Source organism: Drosophila rhopaloa, unplaced genomic scaffold (genome assembly GCF_018152115.1).
Source record: "Drosophila rhopaloa isolate 14029-0021.01 unplaced genomic scaffold, ASM1815211v1 contig_203, whole genome shotgun sequence".
In the NCBI taxonomy this organism is placed as follows: Eukaryota; Metazoa; Arthropoda; class Insecta; order Diptera; family Drosophilidae; genus Drosophila; species Drosophila rhopaloa.
In genome coordinates, this window is record NW_025335088.1 from 3,936,834 (window position 1) to 3,964,191 (window position 27,358).

General features: G+C 38.7%; 1 protein-coding gene across 1 annotated transcript in view; it reads left to right on the forward strand.

The window, feature by feature from the left end:
* The first annotated feature begins 3,309 nt into the window (after positions 1–3,309).
* Positions 3,310–27,358, forward strand: part of LOC108039407 (ankyrin-3) — a 29,036-nt gene continuing 4,987 nt past the window's right edge. Inside the window, exons 1-6 of the mRNA XM_017116419.2 lie at positions 3,310–3,373; positions 3,544–3,679; positions 8,735–8,842; positions 20,772–21,885; positions 26,003–26,106; positions 26,176–27,117. Of these exons, the coding sequence (XP_016971908.1) occupies positions 3,560–3,679; positions 8,735–8,842; positions 20,772–21,885; positions 26,003–26,106; positions 26,176–27,117 (2,388 nt within the window). The 5' untranslated portion in view covers positions 3,310–3,373; positions 3,544–3,559. The remainder of the gene's footprint in view (positions 3,374–3,543; positions 3,680–8,734; positions 8,843–20,771; positions 21,886–26,002; positions 26,107–26,175; positions 27,118–27,358) is intronic.

A 27,358-nucleotide genomic window follows, 5' to 3' on the forward strand; every position in this document is an offset into this window, starting at 1 on the left:
ATAGAGGCCGAAATATTATTAACAGTAGACCTTTAACACACGCACCTGTTACTATAGACGATCCTGAACCACTCACCCCAAACCACTTTCTACTAGGAACCGTAAACTCGACACAAACTCCTGGAGAAGTTGAGTCAGCAGCAAAAGGATGAATTTTGGAGACGTTGGATAACAAAGCTTACCAAATGGTTTGCACTTACCAAGCCAATTCAAATCGGGGATCTAGTCTTGATCTGTGATGAAAATCAACCCAGAGGAGGCTGGAAGAAGGGCCTTGTTACCCAAACGTTTAAGGCTAATTCCTAGTACTCAGATCGACGAAAACTGTCCGCCAGTCATGAGAGAGAGCGAGAGGCAAACAGCTGGCGTACACTTTTCGTCAACGTTCTTTTTCACCTCGGTCCTCAGATCGACGAAAAATACCAGAAAATTGATTAGCGTTGCCAGTCTACGGAAATGAACTTGACGAAAAGATTACAAAATTTTAAGCGCACGCCAGCGCTTCTCACTGAACATTTTAAATAATGGAGGAAAAAAATCAAAAACAAAAGTCGATTGCAGGAGTTTACATGTGAGAACAAAATAACATTAATACTATCTGGGGTGCCCCTTGTCAAAGCAAAATGTTTCTTAGGTCAAAAATTTACGAAAAAACACAATAAAAATGCATATATGAATTTTAAATTAGCAAATAATTATCAGTAAATTAAAAAAACAACTGGTTCACATAAACGCCCTATATCAAAGCTAGCGGTTCTTGACGTTTTAGGTAAAACGACTTAGGCGTTTTACGGTGAGGGAAGTGTTGCTGGTGAAAATAAAATTTTGAATTAACCGTCTTAATTTGAATGCGTCGAAGTACTCTATATTCCAATTTCAGCTGATCTTATAAATACGTTGACTAACACTTATAATTATCATACCGTCATTGTCGCTACAATCGTTGATGTGAGCAGAAATACAATTTAATAAACGCATCGTCGCACAATAAACCGCATGAACCGAAATAAATTTATAAAAAATACATATTGTCGCCGATCGCAGACAGAAGTGTTTCATTAAAGTGTAAACTTAGACTTAGTAAATGTGAGTTTTTTCAAACGGAAATTAAGTAAATAGATTATACGGTTGATGGGTACGGCATCAATGCTAATGGAAAGGGTATAGTCGCTATAAAAAATTTGTCTGTCCATACGAAAACTAATGAAGTACAAAGCTTTCTAGGACTTTTTTTCATACTTTCGCAGGTTTATCAAAAACTTTTTTATAGTTGCGAAACCGTTATAAGACGTAACGAAGAAAACGACAAATTTCCGGTTTGGGGAATTGAAGCTGAAAACGTTTGAAGTTTGAAAAGAAAAATTAATAGGTTCCATTATACTTGCTTTGTACAATCCAGCAGATGAGACAGAGCTGAACTGCGAAGCGAGTTCAATTGGTTTTGGTTCAATCTAGATCCAAAAGAAAAAAGATGGGGGGTTATACCCGATGTTTTATTTTTCCAAGCGCACTACGTATGCTGAGTCAAGGTATCACAGCTTCGAGCTGGAAACGATAGCAATAATTTAATCACTCAAACGTTTTAGGGTATATCTTCACGGTAAAAGTTTTAAAGTTGTCACGGATTGCAATTCTCTTACACTGTTGAAAAAAAAAAAACTAAGCCCCAGAGTAGCACGATGGGCTTTAGACCTGTTTATATACTGGAACATATGTAGATGCTCTCAGCAAAAGCACTATTATAGTGGTAGTGGATACAAATTCGTTCGAAGAAAATCTGATTATATGCCAGGGTAAGGATGAGAATATTGTCAAAATTAAAGAACTTCTAGAATAGACTGAACACAAACTGTATGAAATGCGCAATGGAATTATTTATAGGAAATATCATGACTCTATATTATTCTATGTTTCAAAAGATATGTGAACTACGCGCGTTAAATATTACAATGGCTTTGGATATGTAGGTGTCGACAAAATGTTAGAAGTTGTTTTGAAGACATATTGGCTTCCAAAATTAAAGGAAATGATAGGACAACATATTAAAAATTGATTAGAACGTATTGCATTTACGGCAAAAGGCAAGCACGAAGGCTATTTAGATAACATTCAGAAGCCAACAAAACCTTTTGAACAGTTATGTACATATTGATCATCTGGGACCAGTTACAACGAAAGATAAGAAATCAAGACATATTTTATTAATTGTTGATAGCTGCACAAATTTTGTAAGACTGTAATCTACAAAAACCACTAAGTCTACTGAAGCGATAACTGCACTGGAAAACTATAGCAGATCATATAGTACCCCTAAATGTATAGTTTTTGGGCTTGCCAGGTGTTGTGCGGATGTTTGTGTTTACATTAGCTGGACCCAGCTTAGTTTAATTATGTGTTTTCGTACATTTTTGATCTAAGAAAAGCTTTGCTCTGACAAGAGGCACCCCAAAACATTAACACCCTCACAAGAAAACTCCTGCAATCGACTCTTACGGGATTTTTTATTTTTTTCCCCCATTTTTTAAAATGTTCAGTGAGAAGCGCACGCCAAAAGATTACATTTTTGTTCTTTTCGCTAGGGTTCCAAAGTTAATTTCCGCAGACTGGCAACGCTATGCAATTTTTTAGTATTTTTTCGTCGATCTGAGTACCGAGGTAAAAAAAGCCTGCCGAAAAGTGAACGCCAGCTGTTTGCCTCTCGCTCTCTCTCATGACTGGCGGACAGTTTTCGTTTATCTGAGTACTAGGCTTAAACATGTAGTGTAGTTTTAAGTAAGCTTTCGTCGCTTTTGGCCTTTTTTTGGCTTTTGGTGAGATGAAAAATCTGTTTATAACTTGACACACGCATTTAGTGAACTCTGGGTGAATTTTTCATGCATCTTTGGCTTTATGTAAAATGAATATACATATATGTACATATGGATATCCCTAATAGTATAAAAAAAGCTAGATTTTACTGGAAAAGTGTACGAATCGGGCAGCACTGATTGTATTGAAGGAATTTGGTTATGGTACAAAAACGATAAGTATGTTTATTATCGAACTACTTTCTCCAAAATTAGTAACGCATTCGTTTTGATAGTTGTAAATATATATCTAATTATCCATAGATAGTGTATTAATTATTATATAATATTTGTGTTTCATTTATATTAAACCATTTTTTAATAACGGGACAAGAGTTTTATTTGATGACGTCATTCCACCAATCGTTCAGTAAAACTAAAAAGTTTCAACAATAACATTAAATATGTACATTCATATATCATGTAAAAATGGATGTCATTGTGCTTTACGGACATGTTCCCTACATACTGTATTGTCTTCAAAATAGCCAAAAATCTTACAAAAATATTTACATACATACATACAAGTATATTCTTCTCACATACAAATGTTTATATGCGTATACATAAATTAATTTGCACATCTAAAGAAAAGTTACTGCACAAACATAAACAAATAAAAATATACCCAGTTTTTTTATTTCTATGCATATGCATATATGTACATATATATATTGAATTTTCATGTCATTTTCAGGCCTTGAACCTCAATCATGACACTTGATGAGGTACGAGTTGAGAACAAAATTAAAGCAACTAGTGAAACTTGTGTTCAAACAACGAGTATGAATAACGGGATGACCTCAGACCAAATTAATGGAAATATAAAACAGGTAAACAATAATAAATCCTTTTTTTTTATAAACAAGAAACAGCAATACATATTACATATGTCCATACATGGGCAGATTAGCAATATCTGGATGTGTACAATAGTGTTATACACATAGTTTAAGTTAATTAATGCCCGACGAATTTTTTGAATATTCCAACATTTGCACGTATGCACATACAGTTGAGGCGAAATTAAAAATAGAGCCATCACCTTTTAATACTAGTTATTATTTCGCTTCTGCAGTTCGAACAATGTTAGAATATTTTGAAGATCTAAACACAAGAAATGTATTCCATTTTATTTTTCTTCTAAAATCAACAATTTCTAAAATGGTATCGGTCGAAAAAATAATAATTCTGACTTAATTGATTCAATTAAACTTAAAGACGTTGAGTTGAACACATACAGTGAGTCACACTGCGAGGTATCCCATGAATTAAATGCATGTATTTTTTAATGATTAAGTATCAAATTGATTATTTTATTTATTGTTTAAACAAAAATATTTAATATTAACAAAAATATTTGGAAATCATTAGGACTACCAAATGTCGTTAAGTATTAAATATTATTTGTTTTTATATTCAGTATTTTGTTTGTAAGCCATTGTTTTCCTTAATATGTAGCTTGTAAGCGACTCGGCATTGAATCCACTAATTTTTGGCACCTGACTTCAGAAATATTCGACCATTCCTTAGAGAAAATCTTTTTAGTACGTTCTTAGAAGAAATCTTATGTTCCTGGACTTTTAGCTTGAAGTGGAACCAAAGATTTTTAAAAGGGTTGAAGTCTGGTGTCTCTGTAGGCGATGTAATCTGTTTAGTGTTGTGCAACAGCCACATCTCGACTTTCCAAGTGACTTTCGTGTGTTTGGGATCATTGTCCTATTGGAAAAGTAACTTGTCACTGGAGTGTAAATTTGTCTTTAATATATTTAGATATGCTTCAGCATTCATAATTCCGTTTATAAAAACAAAGTTTCCTCCGGCTTGCCTATTTTTTTCTATTTTTTTTTCTGAATGCACAACACTTGAAGAATATTGCGGTAAAATTTGATATTGTTCCGAGTAAAACTTCTGAAGTTATAGGCAGTTGAACATAGGTGAGTTAGCTCGTTTTCTATGCGATTTTTGGATGTCCAAAACTTCAAAACGCTCTCCTGAAAAGTTGCAATTTTAAAGTCGGTGAACACGATCCTGCAAAATCTACTGGACGAATCGTTTTGAAAATTTACACACAATTTCTGTTCCTAAATCTTCAGGTACTAACGTCGAGTTTTTTTTACTGATTATTTTTTATTTTATAATAACTAACATATCGAATTTTTAGGCTAAAATCTAGTTTTTGACTTCAAAGTGTTACCAAAAATCCAAAAACTGAATAAAAAAAAACTCAACGTAGTTACCTTTAGAAACATCTTAACTAATAAACAATTATTTTTTTCTGATGACTCAGTAACGAGTTATGCTGTTCACCGCAAAACCTTTTTTCTTGGAGGCGCTTACGTAGCTTGGCTGCAAACGGCTCATTTTTTTTTCTATGAAAATTTGTGAAAACTTGGTTTAAATGTTGTACTTTGATATGCTTATAAAAAAATTATCTGACATTAACAGTATCGTGTGACAAAATTCATGAAAATAGGCCTTTTTGGCTGAATTAACCATTCCCCCTTAACTTAAGTTAGCGCGGTGCTTTCGACACACTTTTCTCACTCCATTAGATCCAAATACATTAAATTTGCTTTCATCACTAAATATTTATTGTTCCCGGTACTCAAAATTCTGGTCTGAATAGGTTTGGGGAAAACACCGCTTTGATATATTAATGGATAAGAGATTCTTTCCACGGTATCTCCCAAGGAAATTGTTTAAATACGTTTGTTCTTACGGATGTGGATATGGCGGTATTCATTTTTGAAGCCGATGGATTACGGTTTTTCCTGTTTCCCTCTCTTCTTTACTTGTTAATGATTCTTCAGACAGTTTCAGTGAATACGTTTGTTCCTACGGATGTGGATATGGAGGTATTAATTTTTGAAGCCGATAGATGCAGGTTTTTCCTGTTTTCCTCAAGGATTTTCCTCTCTTCTCTGCTTGTTAATGATTTAAGACGGCCAGAACGGATTTTATTCGAGAAAGAAAGATAGAAGTGTTTCTTATATTTGGAGGACTTCTATCGAACATCCCACAAATACGAGGGTGGTCCGATAAGTACTTATCCTCCAAAAGAAAAACGAAAATTTTGGAAAAGTGGCGATTTATTTCTCAACATAATCTCCTTTTAGCTCGATACAGTTGACCTAGCGATGCTCCAACTTCTTTAACCCGTCTGAAAAATACGTTTTCTCAAGGTCTGCAAAATAGCCCTCTGTGGTGGCGACGACCTCCTCATTCGACGCAAATTTCTGCCCAGCGAGTGACTTTTTCAAGTTTAAAAACAAAAAGAAGTCATACGGGGCCAAATCTGGAGAATATGGTGGATGGGGCAGCATCCAAGCGCACTTTGATTTCGCTGTGCGATTTCCCTTCCAAAAACAAGAATCGAATCACAGACCGATATTGCTCTTTCTCCATTTTTTTAAAATCCGCGGACACTTCCGATTCCACACGCAGTCAAAACAAAACTACGAGTCCGATTCGAAATTTCGGACCGTAGCCGTCTACGAGAATGTACTACACGATAGTAAATTTCTCTTGCGATATCGGACAGCCCGTCTTATATTCAATTATAGACCCTCCTTGTGTAAATGTAAAATATTTTTTTTTGTGAAACGTTTAACTCCATACATTTCGTCAATAAACCCTTGCAGAGGGTATTATAATTTTAGTCCCTCTGTTATTAATCTATCTGCTTGTCTTCCTATTGCAGGTAGTATATAAGTTGGAACGAGCCGGATCGGGCGACGATATCATATAGCTCTCATAAGAACAATCGGATAAAACATTTCCAAAAAATTTTAATTTGTTGTCTTTTTTGTTGTTCTTTGGGATTTGGTAATATTTAAATATTATGGAATTACGGTTTTATTTAAATTAAATTCGGAGAACAATATCATATAGCTGTGTTTTTCATCGAATTCCGTCTTTAAAATAGAATCGCAATCAAATTAACAAAAAAAAAGAGGACGGAAGCTAGCTTCGGCAAGCCGAAGTTTTAATACCCTGGCAGACTTTGCCGAAATTGCTAAAATTGAAAAAGAAGCGAAAGGAATAAGGTATACATAAATAAACTAGATTTGCATAGTTTCAGCTTTTCGTCTGCAAAAATGTCATATAAAAATAGAAAAAGAGGGATATTATCGCAGCCTTTAACAATTTTTCCTACGGAAGCTATAAGATATAGACGTCCGATCGGTAAGCGCCTTTAACCTGATCAAGATATGCGTAAATAAATAAGACATGGAAAAAATGTATGTCAATAGCTTACACACTGCGTGAAATATTCTGCAAAACATCAAATTTGGACCGATTTCACCCTATTGTTGTTATGGGAGCTATAGGATATAGACGTCCGATCGGCACGCGCTATTACCTTGATCAAGGTATGCATAAAAAATTACGATTTGGAAAGATTCATGTCAATAGCTTTTACACTGCGCGAAATATCTTCTATTCTTCCAAGTTTCCGATTGTTCCTATGGGAGCTATAGCATATAGACATCCGATCGGGGCGGTTTTCAAACTTGATCTGCGTACATTTGTTTTAGGACGACTGTGAAAGTTTCAAATCGCTAGTTTTTAAACTGAGCTCGCAAACGGTATTGAAACAGACGGACAGATGGACATGGCTATATCGACTCCCCTATTGATTCTGATCAAGAATATATACATTATAGGGTCTTAAACGTCTCCTTCACTGCGTTACAAACTTCTGACCAAAATTATAATACCCTCTGCAAGGGTATACAAATTATACATTTTTTTATTTTTAATTTTTTTTTGTTCTTTGGGATTTAAATATTATGGAATTACGGTTTTAATTAAATTAAAATCGGACAACAATATCATATAGCTGCCATAGAAACGATGGCAAAATGCAGCGCAAAAACGACATAGCTTCATTGTTTTTGGTAATACAGGCATAGAAATCGAAATCTGGTCGATTTGTAATAGCTGCAAGGGTATATAAACTTCGGCTTGCCGAAATTTTCTTCCTTTCTCGTTTTTACAATAAAGGTAGCGCGATGTAGTGGTCCTATTATTATTTCGCAACTGTATATGTTTATCAGATCTGACGCAACTTTTGAAAAATTTCTTTGATTTTGACTTTTTGTGTGTTTATAGAAATAAAATAAAATAAAATAAAATAAATTCATACCCCTAAAATTACATAATTGGGTATGCATTATATGGATGAATAATACTAATTATACCCTTGCAGAGGTTATTATAATTTCAGTCAAAAGTTTGCAACGCCATGAAGGATACATTTTTGACCCTATAAAGTATATATATTCTTGTTCAGCATCACCAGGGGAGTCGATCTAGCCATGTTCGTCTTTCCGTCCACTTGTCCGTCCGTCCATCTGTCTGTCCGTCAGTCCCGTCAGTCCGTCTAGTCCCTCAGTTTTAAAGCTATAACTTTCTCAAAGTTGTCTTTTTATTGTAGGTAGTATATATGTCGGAACGAGACGGATCGGACGACTATATCATATAGCTCCCAAAAGAACAATTGGAAAAAATATTTAAAGTATAGCTTTGTTGTTTTTAATGTTTATTTCGTGTTCTTTGGGTTTTGGTGATATTAAAATACTGCCTATCTTGTTGAAAGGCAATCCGAAGTATCCCTAGCAGTCATTACAAAACGATTACACTTCGATTTCGATGCTTACATTACTAATTGTTTTAGGTTCATATGGTTATGGTGAAAAATGGTAGTTGATAGTCAAATGTTAAATCTGGCTCATTTTAAAACACATTTGCTGAAATTTTAGTTACCATAAAACCATACATTAAAAAAATTGAACTTTGTTGACAGCTCCAACATAGAGACGGTCCCAAACTACAACACTCTCTCGATAAAATAATCTCTAAAGCTCCATTTTTATTTACAGAACGACGCAACGATATCATTTCTACGTGCTGCTCGCAGCGGGGACATTAAAAAGGTGATTGACTTTATTGAAAGGGGTGAAATATCGGACATAAACAGTTGCAATGCGGTAAGTAAAAATTTTAATTAAAAAATAATTGAACAAAATAGTTTTAATTAAGTCAGGGCTTAACCATTTTTAAAACACGTTACTGGTATAGTAAAAGTTTATTTTGTATTCGTTGAAAAGTAGAAGTAACCGTTGTCAACAAAATAAAGTATATATATTCTTGATCAGAACCAATATCCAAATTGATCTATCCTTGTCCGTCTGTCTTTCTCGTTGTTTTTTTTTCAATACCAGGAGAAAGTTATATTTTTAGAAAATACAGCAATCAATTGGACAATGTAGTTCAATATGTAATTATTTTCTATTCATTTGTATATGTAATTGTTTCTAAGGGTTGGAATTCTCAATTGTTATCAAAAAGTGAAGCAAAGTTCGGCAAGCCAATTACAATTTTGATACAATGATTTAAAAAAATAAATTAAACTGTAATTCTGGAATCTTGGAGTTTATGATAGATGTTACGAAACGAAACGAAATTATAATTGAATTTCCCCCATTTTTAAATTGTTCATAGAAACAGACAGACGGACATGCTTATATCAGCTCAGGAGGCGATCCTGATCAAGAATATATATACTTTATAGGGTCGGAAATGTCTCCTTCACTGCGTTGCACACTTTTGAGCAAAATTACCCTCTGCAAGGGTATAAAAAGACTTTTGGCCAAGTTTCATCCAAATAGCTTTAAAACTGACGGACTAGTTTGCGTAGAAACGGAGAGACAGACGTTCAGACGGATATGGCTAGATCAATTCGCCCGGTACATAGTTCTGGAGGATCAAGATCGCAATGTCAAGGCGTAAAAAGAATAGAGTGATCGTGATTAGAGGCGGAAAAGAGGAAGTAATAAAATAAACATGAAAGGAAAGCTAACTTCGGGCGGAGCCGAAGTTGATATACCCTTGCAGAATATTCATATGATGCATTCTTAATACTCATAAAAAGTCCCAGCTTCCTAACTTTAAAAACACCAAAGTTATGACATTTGCAATCGTTCAGTTATATGGCAGCTATAAGATATAGTCGGCCGATCCTTATGAAATTTGGTAGGTCGTATTGATTTGCCAAAAATAAAACCCATAGAAAATCCCAACTTCTTAACTTTAAAAACACCAAAGTTATGGCTTTTCCGATCGTTCAGTTATATGACAGCTATATGATATAGTCACCCGATCCGGGTCGTTCCGACTTATATACTACCTGCAATAGAAAGACAACTTTTGGGAAAGTTTCAAGCAGATAGCTTTAAAACTGAGGGACTAGTTTGCGTAGAAACGGACGGACGGACAGACGGACGGACAGACGGACATGGCTAGATCGACTCTCCTGGTGATGCTGATCAAGAATAAATATACTTTATAGGGTCGGAAATGTCTCCTTCACTGCGTTGCAAACTTTTGACTGAAATTATAATACCCTCTGCAAGGGTATAATAAACTAGGAACTATATCTCAATAAATAATTTCTCAAGATCCCAAAATAAAAGCGGGTAGCGAGTGCTCCCTTTTTGGGCAAATCAGATGTGGGCATAGCCGGATATAAGTTAATGAAGATGTGTGGTTATAGAAGACGCCCGTGTCTGTCACGGCCGAGAAGCCATAAAACTGCCGGGTGTCGTCTACGGAGGCGCCTTCGACCCAGTAGTGTGAACTCGATCAATTTGTCAGCTACATCACTGTTATCTAGGAACGATATAAAGAGCTTCCAGAGTCTCTCAGTCAATTAGCTTGTAGAACAATCCTTCGTGCCAAACCCTGTCAAAGGCCTGTAGAACATCGAGAAAAACGGCAGAGCATTAACGGTGATCTTCGAAAGCACCGAGAACATTGTAAACTACGGAAACCAAACAGGTGGGTTGGATGTGAGTCTTCAAAGGTTTTAATAGCTAGAAGTCTATCAAGCCTGATCCGCTCAAAAATCTTGGAGAAAGTGGACAGCAAACTAATCGGCCTAAAAGATTCTGGGCGGCATGGGTCTTTTCCTTATTTTGCCACCATTGTGACTAATGCACGTTTCCAAGGTGATGGACATTGACCAAGGTCCAGGCAAGTATTAAAGCGGAGACAGAGCTGCGCAATGACTGAGCTAGGAAGAGCCTTTGCTACTTTGCCATCAATCGCGTCCATGCCAGGAGCTTTAGTAGTAACCAGTCGCACGCACCTCATCTTCGTCTACAGGACGGACAGGAGACAGTTGTCTGGAAATTCAAGGAGGACTTTTCTTAGCCCCGACACAGTAGCCTTCCACCTTGCCATTTCAATGGTATGCCTCGTCCTTATCCAGACACGGCGAAGTACATGACCTTTTCTGACCAAGGTCAAATTCTGGCTTTAAATAAGCCCAGATAGAGGAGGAGGGGACAGCTTGATGGATCTGTTCAACTAAAAATTTAATACTAATTTGTATTAATAACAAGAAAGGAAAGCTAACTTCGGGCGAAGCCGAAGTTTAAATACCCTTGCAGAATATTCTGCAAATTATATTCTCCAAAATTATTCATATGATGCATTCTTAATACTCATAAAAAATCCCAACTTCCTAACTTTAAAAACACCAAAGTTATGGCATTTCCAATCGTTCAGTTATGTATATGGCAGCTATAGAATATAGTCGGCCGATCCTAATGAAATTTGATATGTCGGATTGATTGGGCAAAAATAAAACCCATAGTAAATCCCAACTTCCTAACTTAACAAACACTAAAGTTATGGCATTTCCGATCAATCAGTTATATGGCAGGTATAAGATATATTCGTCCGATCCTTATGAAATTTGGTAGGTCGGATTAATTGGCAAAATATAATACCCATAGAGAGTCCCAACTTCCTAACTTAACAAACAGCAGAGTTATGGCATTTCCGATCAATCAGTTATATGGCAGCTGTAGGATATAGTCGGCCGATCCCGGCCGTTCCGACTTATATACTGCGTGCAAAGGAAAGAAGGGTGTGTGCAAAGTTTCAATTCGAAATCTTCAAAACTGAGAGACTAGTTCGCGTAGAAACAGACAGACGGACAGACAGACGGACATGGCTATATTAACTCAGGAGGGGATCCTGATCAAGAATATATATACTTTATAGGGTCGGAGATATCTCCTTCACTGCGTTGCACACTTTTGACCAAATTTATAATACCCTCTGCAAGGGTATAAAAACGCGATTTTGATTAGAGAGCGACGATTTTTATACCCTTGCAGAGGGTATTATAATTTTGGTCAAAAGTGTGCAACGCAGTGAAGGAGACATCTCCGACCCTATAAAGTATATATATTCTTGATCAGGATCACCTCCTGAGTTGATATAGCCATGTCCGTCTGTCCGTCTGTCTGTTTCTACGCAAACTAGTCTCTCTGTTTTAAAGCTATCGAGTTGAAACTTTGCACACACCCTTCTTTCCTTTGCACGTAGTATATATGTCGGAACGGCCGGGATCGGCCGACTATATCCTATAGCTGCCATATAACTGATTGATCGGAAATGCCATAACTTTGGTGTTTGTAAAGTTAGGAAGTTGAAATTTTCTATGGGTTTTATATTTGGCCAATCAATCCGACCTACCAAATTTCATAAGGATCGGCCGACTATATCCTATAGCTGCCATATAACTGATTGATCGGAAATGCCATAACTTTGGTGTTTGTAAAGTTAGGAAGCTGGGATTTACTATGGGTTTTATATTTGGCCAATCAATCCGACCTACCAAATTTCATAAGGATCGGCCGACTATATCCTATAGCTGCCATATAACTGAACGATCGGAAATGCCATAACTTTGGTGTTTGTAAAGTTAGGAAGCTGGGATTTCCTATGGGTTTTATATTTGGCCAATCAATCCGATCTACCATATTTCATAAGGATCGGCCGACTATATCCTATAGCTGCCATATAACTGAACGATCGGAAATGCCATAACTTTGGTGTTTGTAAAGTTAGGAAGCTGGGATTTCCTATGGGTTTTATATTTGGCCAATCAATCCGATCTACCATATTTCATAAGGATCGGCCGACTATATCCTATAGCTGTCATATAACTGAACGATTGGAAATGCCATAACTTTGGTGTTTTTAAAGTTAGGAAGTTGGGATTTTTTATGAGTATTAAGAATGCATCATATCAATAATTTTGGAGAATATAATTTACAGAGTATTCTGCAAGGGTATATAAACTTCGGCTCCGCCCGAAGTTAGCTTTCCTTTCTTGTTTTATTTGCGAATATTAGCGACGAAAGGGAGTGCGATCTTGATCGGATTCGATTTAACACTGATCTTAATTTCCATAATGATCTCTTAGAGCTATGCTTATCTAAGGGGGTCGAGAGACAGGCTGAATTCGCGAGAGCAAACGAAAGCTTTATTGGCTCCCGCTCTCGCCTTAAAACTAGAGAGACTTTAGAATTTTAAATAAACGCGCCAAGTGCGCAAAGACCGCCCCCTCTGAAGGGACGACGTCCTTCAGCCCAACGCCGGCAATTCCGCCAGCCGATATATTGCTCTCCGGTGTAGTCCTTCCGGAGTCCGAACGTCCGCCACCCGAACCTTTTTATCGGCGCCGGCGTGAACCGCTTCCACTCGCCCGATCCTCCACTGCTGGGGTGGAAGGTTGTCCTCTGCGACGACGACTATTTTTCCCGCGACGAGGTTTGGCTCCTCCTTGTGCCAATTGGACCTCTGCAGTAGGCTGGAGATGTACTCCCGGGACCATCGCTGCCAAAACCTGTGCTTGAGCGACAAGACACCTCGCCATCGACGCAAGCAGGTCAGGTTGATCTGGTCCGGGAGTGCTTCCGAAGGTGGGGCCAACAGGGGGCCGCCAATGTCCGAGCGTCAGGGCTTCGCCGTCGTTTGGGTCGTTGCTGAGGGTTCCCAGAGGTCTTGAGTTGAGCACGGCCTCCACGCTGGTGAGGAGAGTTCCGAGCTCCTCCGCGGTCAAGAGGATTTGGCCGACCGTCCGAAGGAACAGGTGCTTTGCAGACTTCACACCTGCCTCCCAAAGTCCGCCGAGGTGCGTTGCTCTGGGCGGTATGAACGCAAACTCGCATCCTTTCTTTGATGCGTATGTTTCTATACCCGCCCCCTGCTCCTCCAGACGGGCTCGAAACTCCCTCATGTGCCGGTTGGCTCCGACGAAGTTGGTGGCGTTGTCGCACCACACCTTCACCGGTATCCCGCGACGACTCACGAACCTTTGAAAAGCCAACAGAAAAGCATCAGTGGTTAGGTCAGAAACAAAACAGACAAACAAGGCCACGTACGTTTTGTACGGTGGCTTGCCACGGATACGATACGTTGTGCTAAAGAGGCCACAAAATTCAACGCCACAGATGTTAAACGGGCGGAAAGCTCGAAGTATATCTGCTGTCAAGTTCCCCATGATTTGCGTCAAGAGTTGCGGCTTACAGCGAAAGCAGCGAATGCACGATCGAACTGTTCGTCGGCAGTATTCTTGCGCATTGACTAGCCATACTTTCTCGAGCAGACAACTTACAAGAGCTCCAGGGCCAGCGTGACAATTCGTAACGTGCAGGTATGACACATATGATCTGATGAATTATGAGCTTTTAAACAGCAACAACGGGAATTTGGCTTCGTACGAGATAGGAGCATTCAATAACCGACCCCAACTCGTAGCAATGTCGGGGAACACCAATTTAATTTATTCTCCTGAATAAAGGGACTTAGCTTTTGAATATTCGTTGCTACCGGTTTATTTTTCCAAATTTTACTAATATCGTCACTGAATTCGTGAAATTGGATAACTTCAACAATTTTCTCAAAAGCGAAATTCAGTTCCCTTGGCGAAATACTTTTTTCAAAGGTCTTCGTCCCTTTTCTGCACCTTTGAATAAAGCGGAGAACCCATACGAAAACTCTCAGAAGTTTTCAATTTTCTGAAGCAGATAATTTGGCTCTGGGCTGACTACAAGAGCTAATGCCGATTTGCGTAATTCCATCGACAGTACTGCGGCCGGCAGTTCGAAATGTTGATTTACAGGACAATTCATTTCTGGGTCCAGCAAGAGCAGAGGCCCGCCGAACCAGATGAACGTTGTAAGCTCCTCAACGTCACATCCACGGGATACTATGTCTGCTGGGTTAACTTTCGTGGGAACGTGTCTCCAAGATGCGTTCTCCGACCACTCCTGAATCTCTGCGACCCGGTTTGATACAAAAACCGACAACGACGAAGGATATGTTTTGATCCAGTGTAATGTGATCTCGGAGTCTGTCCATAGGAAAAGATTCTCAATTGGACAATTTAGCAATGGCCTGACACGATTATACAGATCTGCTAAAAGGTTAGCTGCGCACAGCTCAAGGCGAGGCAAAGTTTTCGACCATGTATTTGAATCGGGACTTGCGGATCTGTGTGGACGAATCGCGATACCTTAATTTTCGGCAGCTGCAGAAGTGTTGCTTTAAAGGTATCCCATGAAATAAGCAACTGCATTGGTAGCGACTCGTCTTAATCTAACTTTCGAAGCGCAGCTTCTGCAACAACATCTTTGCCCTTGTGATTAAAGGACACAAGAGGACAAGTGGATCGAAAAGTCGCTCACCGACAAAATATTTCGTTTTGTCGCGCGAAGATCCAGGAAAGAGTCAACCAACCGAAATTGGAAGTAATCTTTAACCGGTATCCAAACCACGCCAAGGGTCTTAGTTACGTCTGAGCCTGCCGTAACTGGCATTACAGCGCTATCAGATGCGGATAACTCTTGCCAGTTTGAAACCACTTTGCCAGCTCAAATCCTGCCTCTTGCAAAACCTGAGAAACTTCGTCTCGAAGGCCTTGCAGGTCCTCAACGCAATATACATCTTCCTTAACGAATTGTCCTTTGACAATTTCCTTTCTAGCGACAAAAATCTACGTTTCGCAACTTCGTATGATGAGCGAAAAGAATTTGGGTCACATTTGAAAGGCAAACGAACCAAAAATCTACCGGACGACAATCTTTGAGTATTTTTCTCAAAGTGTTGTTCACAAAGTTGCTGCTCAGGAGTATGGACTTTAGCATTGGGCGGCAGGTCCTCCACAGACCAAAATTTCTGCAGGGTTGTGACAATTGACTCCAACGCTTCCTCCTGGCAGCTGAGATGTACCATTTTGTTAGCCTTTATTTTATCTTCAGAGGCACATCTCCCAGACACTATCAAGCCAATAACTATTTTTTGTAAGATGGGAAGTTCAGGCCCCTGCTTGATCTGGCCAATAGATAAAAGTTCAAAGAACGTATCTGCACCGATAAGCATATCTATTTTTTGGGGCTCGAAGAAAAATTTATCTGCCAAGTGAATATATTCAGGCACTCTCAACCTTCTGGTGCTCACCGCTTGATCCGGATGATAACCAAAAATATTTTTTTGGATCCAAAAATAGGACGACAACTGGCTATTCCCTACTCGCGACTTCACAACCGTGTGTATTTTTTTTGTAGCTTGGGCATTAGTCCCATCCAATGCCTCGTTAACTCAAGTAAACCTCCTCTCTTGAAATTATAAGTCTCTGAGCGAGCTCATCGGTCACAAAGTTTATTTGTGATCCTGAGTCGAGCAACGCTCGAGCCAAGACAAATTCGCCACTTTTCGTTTGAACGCTCAAAATAGCAGTTGCAAGAATGACTCTATCCGATGCAGTCGCATGCAAAACATGCGAAGCGGATGGAGCGTGGGCTGAGAAGGGGGTGGCAACGCGAGATTAGTGTTCGCGGAATATATGTGCAGCAACGTATGGTGTGAGGAATTACACACTCTGCATCTGTTCGATTTGCATTTTTTGACGGTATGTCCCTTTCGAAGGCAGTTAATGCACAAGGGTGCTCTTTTAGCGAAATCGAATCTTTGCTGAACTGTTAGATCTGCGAAGGAAGCGCAGTTTCCAATTTAATGTTCAGCTGAGTTGCAATACACGCATTTTACCGTGTCGTTACTGGCAGCGACAAACGAAAAACTCCTATTTCCATTCTTCTAAGGATTAGATTGGACTTGCTGAACAGTTTTGGGTTTTGAGGCCTCTTCCGCTACCATATGTTGGTAACGCCTGTTCAATGTCGTCTCACATTCGCTCCAAAGTGGAAGCGAAGTATAGTCTAATTGTTCTTCCCATTTTCTTTTAGTTCCTGCATCGACCTTGCTCATTACCAAATGTATTAAAATAGCATTAGTAATGCGTATATCATAAGGGGCTTTGACTGTGTCGATGAGGGTTCTCAAGGCTGTAGCTGAGGGCTGAGTAATTTTTTGCAAATTAAAAAGTGTCGATATGTTGTCAAAAAAAAAAACGGCAATCATTATCGTACACCCGCTTCAGGCTAGCAAGGGCTTTGGGATAATTTTCCGCAGTGATTTGAAATGCCCTAACTGTTCCTAAAGCGTCTCCAGCTAAACACGAAATTAAATGATTACATTTCTCAATATCGTGTAGCGTATCATCTTTGTGAACTAAAGTTTCAAAAAGGCTTATAAAATTTTTAAATTCGGAGTGTTTTCCGCTAAATGTTGGAAGAGCGAAGTTCGGCAGGCGGCATTGAGGCGGGCGACTTGCCTGCGGAGCGGATTTTTCTACAGTATTTCGTTTAGCGTTATTTAACATTGAAATCAGTAATGATTTTGTTAAAACTGCACACTCTTCCAACTCTTCGCGAAAGACATCTTTTGGATCTCTCACTTCTATTTGGTTTTGAAGAAGTGAAGCATTTTCAATGTGCGAATTTAGGATTTCTAATCGACATTCTAGCTCAAACGGATTAAAAGAAATTTTACCGTCATTTAAGTTGCGATACGTTCGGTTTATACTTTTCATGCAAATATCTCGTTTGTGTTTAAGCTCTTCGATATCCTTAGTTGCCATTGCCTTTATTATACCCTTATAATTTTGGTCAAAAGTGTGCAACGCAGTGAAGGAGACATCTCCGACCCTATAAATATATATTCTTGATCAGGATCACCTCCTGAGTTGATATAGCCATGTCCGTCTGTCCGTCTGTCTGTTTCTACGCAAACTAGTCTCTCAGTTTTAAAGCTATCGAGTTCAAACTTTGCACACACCCTTCTTTCCTTTGCACGCAGTATATATGTCAGAACGGCCGACTATATCCTATAGCTGCCATATAACTGATTGATCGGAAATGCTATAACTTTGGTGTTTGTAAAGTTAGGATGTTGGGATTTTTTATGGGTTTTATTTTTAGCCAATCAATCCGACCTATTAAATTTCATAAGGATCGGCCGACTATATCCTATAGCTGCCATATAACTGAACGATTGGAAATGCCATAACTTTGGTGTTTTTAAAGTTAGGAAGTTGGGATTTTTTATGAGTATAAAGAATGCATCATATGAATAATTTTGGAGAATATAATTTACAGAGTATTCTGCAAGGGTATATCAACTTCGGCTCCGCCCGAAGTTAGCTTTCCTTTCTTGTTTTTTATTTATTTATTTTTGGAATCGAAGAGGTTTTAAATATATATACATTTTATTTTTTATTTATACTGTGTATTTGTTGTAATATATAAAACGACTAACGAGAAATATGCCGAACGCACGCAGTGTAGGGGAGCTAAGTGCCGAGAGAAGTTCAAAAAAAAAATCTTAATTAGAATTTTTAGAAGTTTGTATGAAAAACCACGACAGTACTATGCCAATCGCACGCACTGTATGGGAGCACACGCCAACGCGTACCGAAATCCAACGAACATGCGTTAAAGCAACCAACTGACCGATAGCTAAGGGCAACGAATATATAAGCCTGATGAAAAGCGCGGGTTTTTTGCTGCGATTTTCTCAATTTTTAAAAAATTGCTCTTTTTTCCAACTTTTTAGCAATACCCTAAATTGGTGCTTACTACGACTAAAATGTACTAATTCGATTTTTTTAATTTGTGTTTTAATGTCCAAAGCGATTCACTTTTTTATAGTTTAAAATATTTATGTATGTATATTTGCCAGAATTAAAATTGTTAGTATGTACATGCAAATTTTTATTTTCTTGGTTAGAATGGTCACTATCTACCGAATTTTACACGAATGCAAAAAGTTGAAAGATGGGCCAAACACAATTAGAAAACGCCACATATTAGCTTCAATTTTTCGCACTCTATACCTGCTTGGCCAATTCGGGGCTTGAAACTTCCTTTGATTCCATCTCAACAGCAGCAAAAGAGGGAGGGGACTTCCTTCCAACGCAGTTTCAAAAAAAAGAAATTAGAATTAGAAAGTAAGGTGGTTGCACGGAATGCCTCTGTACACTGCAAAATCATTGGCCGTCGGTTAATATATTCTTGATCAGCATCACCAGGAGAGTCGATCTACCCATGTCCGTCTGTCCGTTTCTACGCAAACTAGTCCCTCAGTTTTAAAGCAGGTAGTATATAAGGTAGTATATAAGTCGGTACGAGCCAGATCGGGCGACTATATTATATAGCTCCCATAGGAACAATCAGCAAAAAAATGCGCTAAAAATTATAACTTTGTTGTTTTTATACCCTTGCAGCTTAGCTGCTTTAGCTTTCCTTTCTTGTTATATATTATATAAGGTCGGAGATGTCTCCTTCACTGCGTTGCACACTTTTGACCAAAATTATAATACCCTCTGCAAGGGTATAATAAGCATGTCCGTCTGTCTGTTTCTACGCGAACTAGTCTCCCAGTTTTAAAGATATCGTATAAAACTTTGCACACACCCTTCGTCCCTTTGCACGCAGTATATAAGTCGGAACGGCCGGGATCGGCCGACTATATGAAATAGCTCCCATAGGAACAATCGGAAAAAAATATTCAAAACAAGAGAGAACGCTATAGTCGAGTGCCTCGACTATTAGATACCCGTTACTCAGCTAAACAACTTAATATTATAATTGCCGGGCAATTGCAACTGTGTACAATGTAAATACATACATACATATGTATATGCTTACATACATACACACCATTGTTTGACTCAGACCTCCAATTTGGCTAACTTGATTTGATTTGCATAGTTCTTGGGATATAGTTCGGTATTGACAAATGAAAACCATCGCAATTTCCTTTAATAGAAATCCTTATCGAGAATTAACGTTGACTCTGTTGAGCACCTTGGCCAGCTGTTCCAAAGTCATCCGTTAGATGGCGCTATTGTATTGCGCCATCTACCCCATTTAGAAATGTAGGCGCTAGACAGGCTTAAGCGTTTAATGGGTTTTTGGGCGTTAAAGTGGGCGTGGCAAACTTTTATTAGGCCAATCGATAGGTATTGACGAAACAAATACATATCAATTAAATTTTCATAATAGCATCAAAACTGTGGCCACAGCTTGTGGCTTGTGGGCGTCAGAGGGGGCGTGGCACAATTTTGAAACAAACTTGCGCTGCGTAGGAACTCCTAAAATCTACATGCAAAATGCCAATCTTGTAGCTTTTATAGTTTCCGAGATCTCAGCGTTCATACGGACAGACAGACAGACAGACAGACGGACAGACAGACGGACAGACGGACATGGCTAGATCGACTCGGCTAGTGATCCTGAACAAGAATATATATACTTTATAGGATCGGAAACGCTTCCTTCTACATACTTTTGCACGAATACAATATACCCTTTTACTCTACGGGTAACGGGTATAAAAATTATAACTTTGATGTTTTTAATTTTTTTTTGTTGTTCTTTGGGATTTGGAATAATAAGGAATTACGGTTTTAATTAAATTAAAATCGGCCAAAAATTTCATATAGTTGCCAAAGAAACGATGGCAAAATGCAGCGGAAATAAAATAAAAACATAAGTTTTTAGTAATATAGGCATAGAAATCGAAATGTAGTAGATTTGTAACAACTGCAAGGGTATATAAACTTCGGCTTGCTTGCTTGTTCTGAATTAAATGAGTTATACGGGTGAATGAAACCATATAAAAACTTTTTGTGACCTCTGCCTCTTTTTATACTTTTAGAACGGTCTGAATGCACTTCACCTAGCCGCAAAAGACGGATTTGTGGATATTTGCTCGGAGTTGCTGAGGAGAGGCATCAATGTGGATAATGCCACCAAAAAAGGAAACACTGCCTTGCACATCGCATCCTTGGCAGGACAGCTAGATGTTATTAATCAGCTTATTTTATCTAATGCCAATGTAAATGTGCAGTCTCTTAATGGTTTCACGCCTCTTTATATGGCAGCACAAGAAAATCACGATAATTGTTGTCGGATCTTACTGGCAAATGGTGCGAACCCGTCATTATCTACAGAAGATGGCTTTACCCCACTTGCGGTAGCAATGCAGCAAGGACACGACAAAATAGTGTCTGTCTTGCTTGAGAACGATGTTCGCGGAAAGGTTCGCCTTCCAGCACTTCATATTGCAGCTAAGAAAAATGATGTTAATGCAGCCAAGCTATTACTTCAACACGATCACAATGCCGACATTGTGTCAAAATCTGGTTTCACCCCTTTGCATATAGCAGCTCATTATGGAAACGTGGACATAGCCACTTTGCTGTTAGATAGCGAGGCTGATGTTAACTTTGTGGCTAAACATAACATCTCTCCATTACACGTGGCATGTAAATGGGGAAAGTCATCTGTTTGTTGTTTGTTACTATCTCGAGGAGCAAGAATAGATGCAGCTACTCGGGATGGTCTGACACCACTTCACTGTGCGTCTCGCTCGGGCCATGTTGAGGTGATTGAGTACTTGTTGCGTCAAAACGCTCCCATACTGACAAAGACAAAGAATGGCCTGTCTGCGCTTCATATGTCTGCACAGGGAGAACACGATGAAGCTGCGCGTATTCTATTGGAAAACAAAGCTCCAGTAGACGAAGTTACCGTCGATTACTTGACAGCTCTTCATGTGGCTGCTCATTGTGGCCATGTGAAAGTAGCAAAACTTTTGCTTGATTACAATGCAAATCCAAATGCTCGCGCACTTAACGGGTTTACTCCTCTGCATATTGCCTGTAAGAAAAATCGTATTAAGATAGTTGAATTACTTATTAAACATGGAGCTAACATTGGTGCGACCACAGAATCTGGTTTGACGCCTTTACATGTTGCCAGTTTTATGGGTAAGTACATGCAAATTTAAAAATAAGTAAAAACAAGATTTATATTATAACCTGTTGCATTTGCAAAGAAAACTAAAAAAAAATAGTTGTCGATTTCCCTGATTATTTTATACCCTACTAAAAATGAGATGCTGTCCAAGCTAGAACATCGAATGCTCGTTTTAGGGAAGATTTCAAATTCTTTTTATCTTTTGAACTTCCAAGTATTTTCTTTAATTGCCGCCAGCAGTCTGTGGCCGATAAATTTTTCGACCAGTTCCTCAAAGTAGAGATGAAGTAAAGCGATTCTTAAATCAACTTATAAATAGATATTTCTTGTATAATTTGAGAATCGTTTGAAATTGGAAAATTCGAAAACCGAGCTATGACGTCTTCCTTCACCGGTTAGTTCTAAGCTACTTGGAAACACTTTCCACTTCTCCGTTTGGTGGTCTGCTCGAGAACAAGTGGCCTATCCCACGCCCAGCCAGTGGTTTATGTAGACGATAGCCAGAGATATATGGTCGTAGGGCATATATGGTCGTAGGGCCTTCGTTGATAGTGAGGCTTGCATTTGGTCGTAGGGTTGAAATTTTCTTGCCATATTCCTGGCAAATCCAAAGCTAATTTTACAAATAACAGGAAAGGAAGAAAACTTCGAAAGTTTATATACCCTTGTAGTTATTACAAATCGACCACATTTTGATTTATATGTCTATATTACTAAAAACAATGAAGCTATGTCGATTTTTGGCTGCTTTTATATGGCAGCTATATGATATTGTTGTCTGATTTTAATTTAATTAAAACCGTAATTCAATAATATTGAAAGAATACCAAATCCCAAAAAACAAAAAAATAATTAAAAACAAAATTATAATTTTATGGAATTTTTTTTCTGATTGTTCCTATGGGATCTATATGATATAGTCGCCCGATCCGGCTCGTTTCGACATATATACTACCTGCAATAGAAAGTCAACTTTTGGGAAAGTTTCAAGCAGATAGCTTTAAAACTGAGGGACTAGTTTGCATGGAAACGGACGGACGGACGGACAGACGGACATGGCTAGATCGACTCTCCTGGTGATGCTGATCAAGAATATATAAACTTTATAGGGTCGGAAATGTTTCCTTCACTGTGTTGCAAACTTTTGACTGAAAGGAAGAAGGTATTACTGCAAGGGTATAATAATATTTCAGTCCATAACAATGGAAAATAATCTCCACAAATACTACTAATAATTCAACAGCTTAAAAATAATAATTATACTAGGTGGGGTGAAAAGTAACCTCCTTGACCGTCAGAATGAGCTACTACTGCAAAGAAGGTTATGGTTCCTTACGGTGCGTTCATATTTAGGCAAGAATACCAAATTTCAGTGCGATACTGCTCTTAGTTTCGTTTTGGCAGCTGATTGTTGTTGACGTGTTTGACATCATGTTGAATATGGACAAAAACGATTTTCGTTCTCTCATAAAACATTATTTTTTGAGAGGCAAAACGGCGAAGGAAACAAAAGAAAAATTGGACAAATATTATGGGGCAAATGCTCCGTCAGATTACACCGTGAAATATTGGTTGGCTGATCGCAAAGTGAAAGTACGCGAGTCCAGAGTCGCCATATTTTGAGCGAAATTCTGCATATGAAAAAATTATCCGGCCGCTGTGTGCCACGAGAGCAGTTCGAAAGAGTGTTTGGACTTACTGATGCGGAATCCGGCGGACTTTTGGCGTCGATTGGTAACTGTTGATGAATCCACTATTACACACCAGAGAACAGAATGAGTGCCCGGCAATGGACCAAAGCCGGCACGAGTGCTCCGAAGCGGGCGAGGGAGGCTCGATGAGTCGGAAAGGTTATGGCGTCAGTTTTTTGGGATTGTCATGGCATACTCCTCGTGGACTACCTCGAAAAAGGAAAAACCATCAACAGCGAGTATTACTGTGCATTTTTGGAGCCGAAGTCGCTGCAAAACGACTTTACATGAAGCGAAAAAAAATGTTGTTTTTGCAAGACGATGCACCGGCCACAAGAGCGTAGCAACCACGGCTAAAATAAAAGACTTATGGCTCCAATTGCTTCCGCATTACCTTATTCTCCCGATTTGGCTCCCTCGGACTATTATCTCTTCCCGAACCTGAAAAGATATCTCATTAATAAAAAATTCAGCTCACGCGAGGAGGAGTATTTTGCAGACCTTCCGAAAAATTACTTTTCGGATGGGATCAAGAAGTTGGAAAATCGCTGAAATAAGTGTATCGAGCTAAAAGGGGACTACATTGAATAAAATAAAAAAAACATTTGAGAAAAAAAATTTTTTTATTCTTAAGGAGGTTACTTTTCACTCCATCTAGTAAATTGAACAAATAATAATATCAATATTTACAAGACGACGAACTCCCCTTTCTTTTTCTGGGATGTTGGATGCCCGTTTGTCTTGCTGCTTATATCGAGCTTGCTCTTGAATGGTATCTCGCCGACGTCCTTTCTTCGATTTCCCTTCCCGAGGTCGGCGGCCAACGCATGACACTTCGGTGTGGAGGATCAGGAAGAACTCCAAAATTTCACCTACATGTCCAGTCTGAAAGGTGTTGTGGTTTCCAGTGGTTAGTGTCTGTCGGGCGCTGCTGTTTGCTAATTTCAACGACTTTGGAGCGCACCTGTCACTTGCTTTATCTGCCCTATTCCCTTGCTAAGGTGGTTTCGCGACGTGTGTTTAGCATTTCTGGTGGGTATATATTACCCAGCCTCCATGTCCGACTGCGGGTCTTTTATTGTGGACTGTGTGTTTACGACGTGCTGGAACCTGCAGTGGTACCGAAGGGATGGTTATGCTCAACGACTACGCGTTGACCTTCGTAGCAGTCACCTCTGCCGCGTTTTGATGTGTTGCCTCCTCTCAGAACCGGATTTGGGCTTCGGAGACTTGAAGTACGGGTTACCACTTTGAACCCTATAACGTAACGTAATGGTCCGTCGAATTTAGGTGCGAGTTTTGCTCTAAATTTGTCACATCTCCTTTCTTCCTTTTCCTCCTTATTCTGTAGGTTAAATTGTGTGCCTTTAATATATTTTGTCGTGTCAGCTCATTCTTCTTTCCGGTTAGGCATCGTGAGAGTCGATCATTTGGGTTTTAAACTCTACCCTACTATCTGATATCAGCACTTTCAGCGCTCTGGATCGTACCAGAATTGTATTTCTAAAAGCTTTCAGTGACACCTCTGCCGTTTTTTTTCGTACTGCACTCGGTTCCACCCGCTCATGAAATTTTTCGATAAAGGTTTGTGTTAGCATTTATCGAAAAATGTATCGGAAAATCAACAAAACATCATTGTTAAAGCATAATATGCGTGTAAGAATTCATATATTGTCGTTTAATAATATATTCATTTTTGTTTATCTTTAAGGGTATACATCTTATTTGTCTTAAAAAGTATGCTAAGTGGGACGCCTCCGGTATAGCGGCTCCGACTTTTGCATTTTTTTCATGTCCTTGTATGTCTGTGACGTTAGATGGCCTATATCCAGTAAAAAGACATCATCCAGGATAAGTATTGTGGTTTTTGGCACCTTGTTCTACTAGTTTTGTTTCAAGCTCCAATGTTGTCCCCTATATCGTTTTATCCGCACGATTCTTTTTACCATGTGTGGAGAGTTTGTTTGCCAAGGCTAAAGCTTCGGACCACTGGATTTGCCAACTTTTTCAATGGGCCCCTTCGTTTCCCTCATTCGGCAACAGTCTCCTGTACGGATATTCTCTTGTCCGCAGATCCAGCAGTATAATCAAGGCAGGTTTGTACAGTCTTGCACCTTGTGTCCCAGGGTCTAACAGAGGAGGCAAAGATTGATCAAATCAAACGCTTCGGCCATGTTTTTGTTTTCCACCATTTTTGGTCGGCCCTAAGTATTATAGTGCACATTGCCCATTTAGCTATCGGTTAAAAATTAGGTGGTTGCTGTTTTTGTTTACATTTTTCTTCTGTTTAACAAAATTGAATATAAAATTGAACTAAATTATAAAAATAATTAAAGCGATAAAGTTGAGGTTACCATTCTTGAATTCGGAATAACTTTTAACTTGAGATGCGATAGGCTCAGTGACAAATAATTAAAACAAAATTCAAATTTTATAGGATGTATGAGTATTGTATTATATTTACTACAACATGAGGCCAGCCCAGACATACCAACAGTACGCGGGGAAACACCACTTCATTTGGCCGCTCGTGCTAATCAGGTAGGTTCTAAAAGTATACAATATTCCTTTTACACAACTTTTTAATTATGATGGTTGATTATTTTTTAGACGGATGTTATTCGAATTTTACTTCGCAGCGCAAAAGTGGATGCTATCGCTCGTGAAGGCCAAACTCCTCTTCATGTTGCTTCTCGATTAGGAAATATTAACATAATCATGTTAATATTACAGCATGGAGCTGAGATTAATGCTATGACTAAAGATAATTATACGGCGCTTCACATTGCTGCAAAGGAAGGACAATATGATGTAGTCCAAATGTTATTGGAAAACGGTGCGAAATTAGATGCTGTAACCAAAAAGGGATTTACCCCTTTGCATTTGGCTAGCAAATACGGCAAACAGAAAATAGTAGCATTGTTATTAAAAAAAGGAGCTTCTGTTGATTTTCAGGCAAAAAATGATGTTACTTCATTACACGTAGCTACACATTACGATCATCAGCCAGTGGTAGAAGTTATTTTAGAAAACGGTGCTTCGCCAAATTTATTTGCGCGGAATGGACAAAGTGCCATTCATATAGCTGCCAAGAAGAATAACTTGGAAATTGCGCAACAGTTGCTTCAACACGGTGCTGATGTTGGGGCTATAAGCAAGAGCGGCTTTTCTCCGTTGCATTTGGCGGCCCAAGAGGGACACGTAGATATGGTACAACTACTCCTAGAATATGGGGCTACGAGTAACAGTGCTAAAAACGGTCTGACACCATTACATTCGGCTGCACAGGAAGGTCATGTTCGTGTATCCCGGATATTGTTGGAACATGGTGCTAGCATTTCAGATCGCACTAAAAATGGTTATTCTCCTCTACATATCGCTGCTCATAATGGCCACCTCGAACTTGTAAAATTTTTACTTGAAAACGATGCTGACATTGAAATGTCGACCAATATTGGCTATACACCCCTTCATCAGGCTGCTCAACAAGGCCATATAATGATTATTAATCTGTTATTACGGCACAAAGCGAATCCGAACGCTTTAACAAATGTAAGTATATACCCTTGCAGTTATTACAAAACGACTACATTTCGATGTATATGCCTATATCACTAAAAACAATGAATCGATTTTGCTCTGCATTTGGCCATAGAAATGGCAGCTATATGATATTGTTGTCCGATTTTAATTTAATAAAAACCGTAATTCCATAATATTTAAATTTTACCAAAGATCAACAAAAAAAAATTTAAAACAACAAAGTTATAATTTTTTTCCGATTGTTATTATG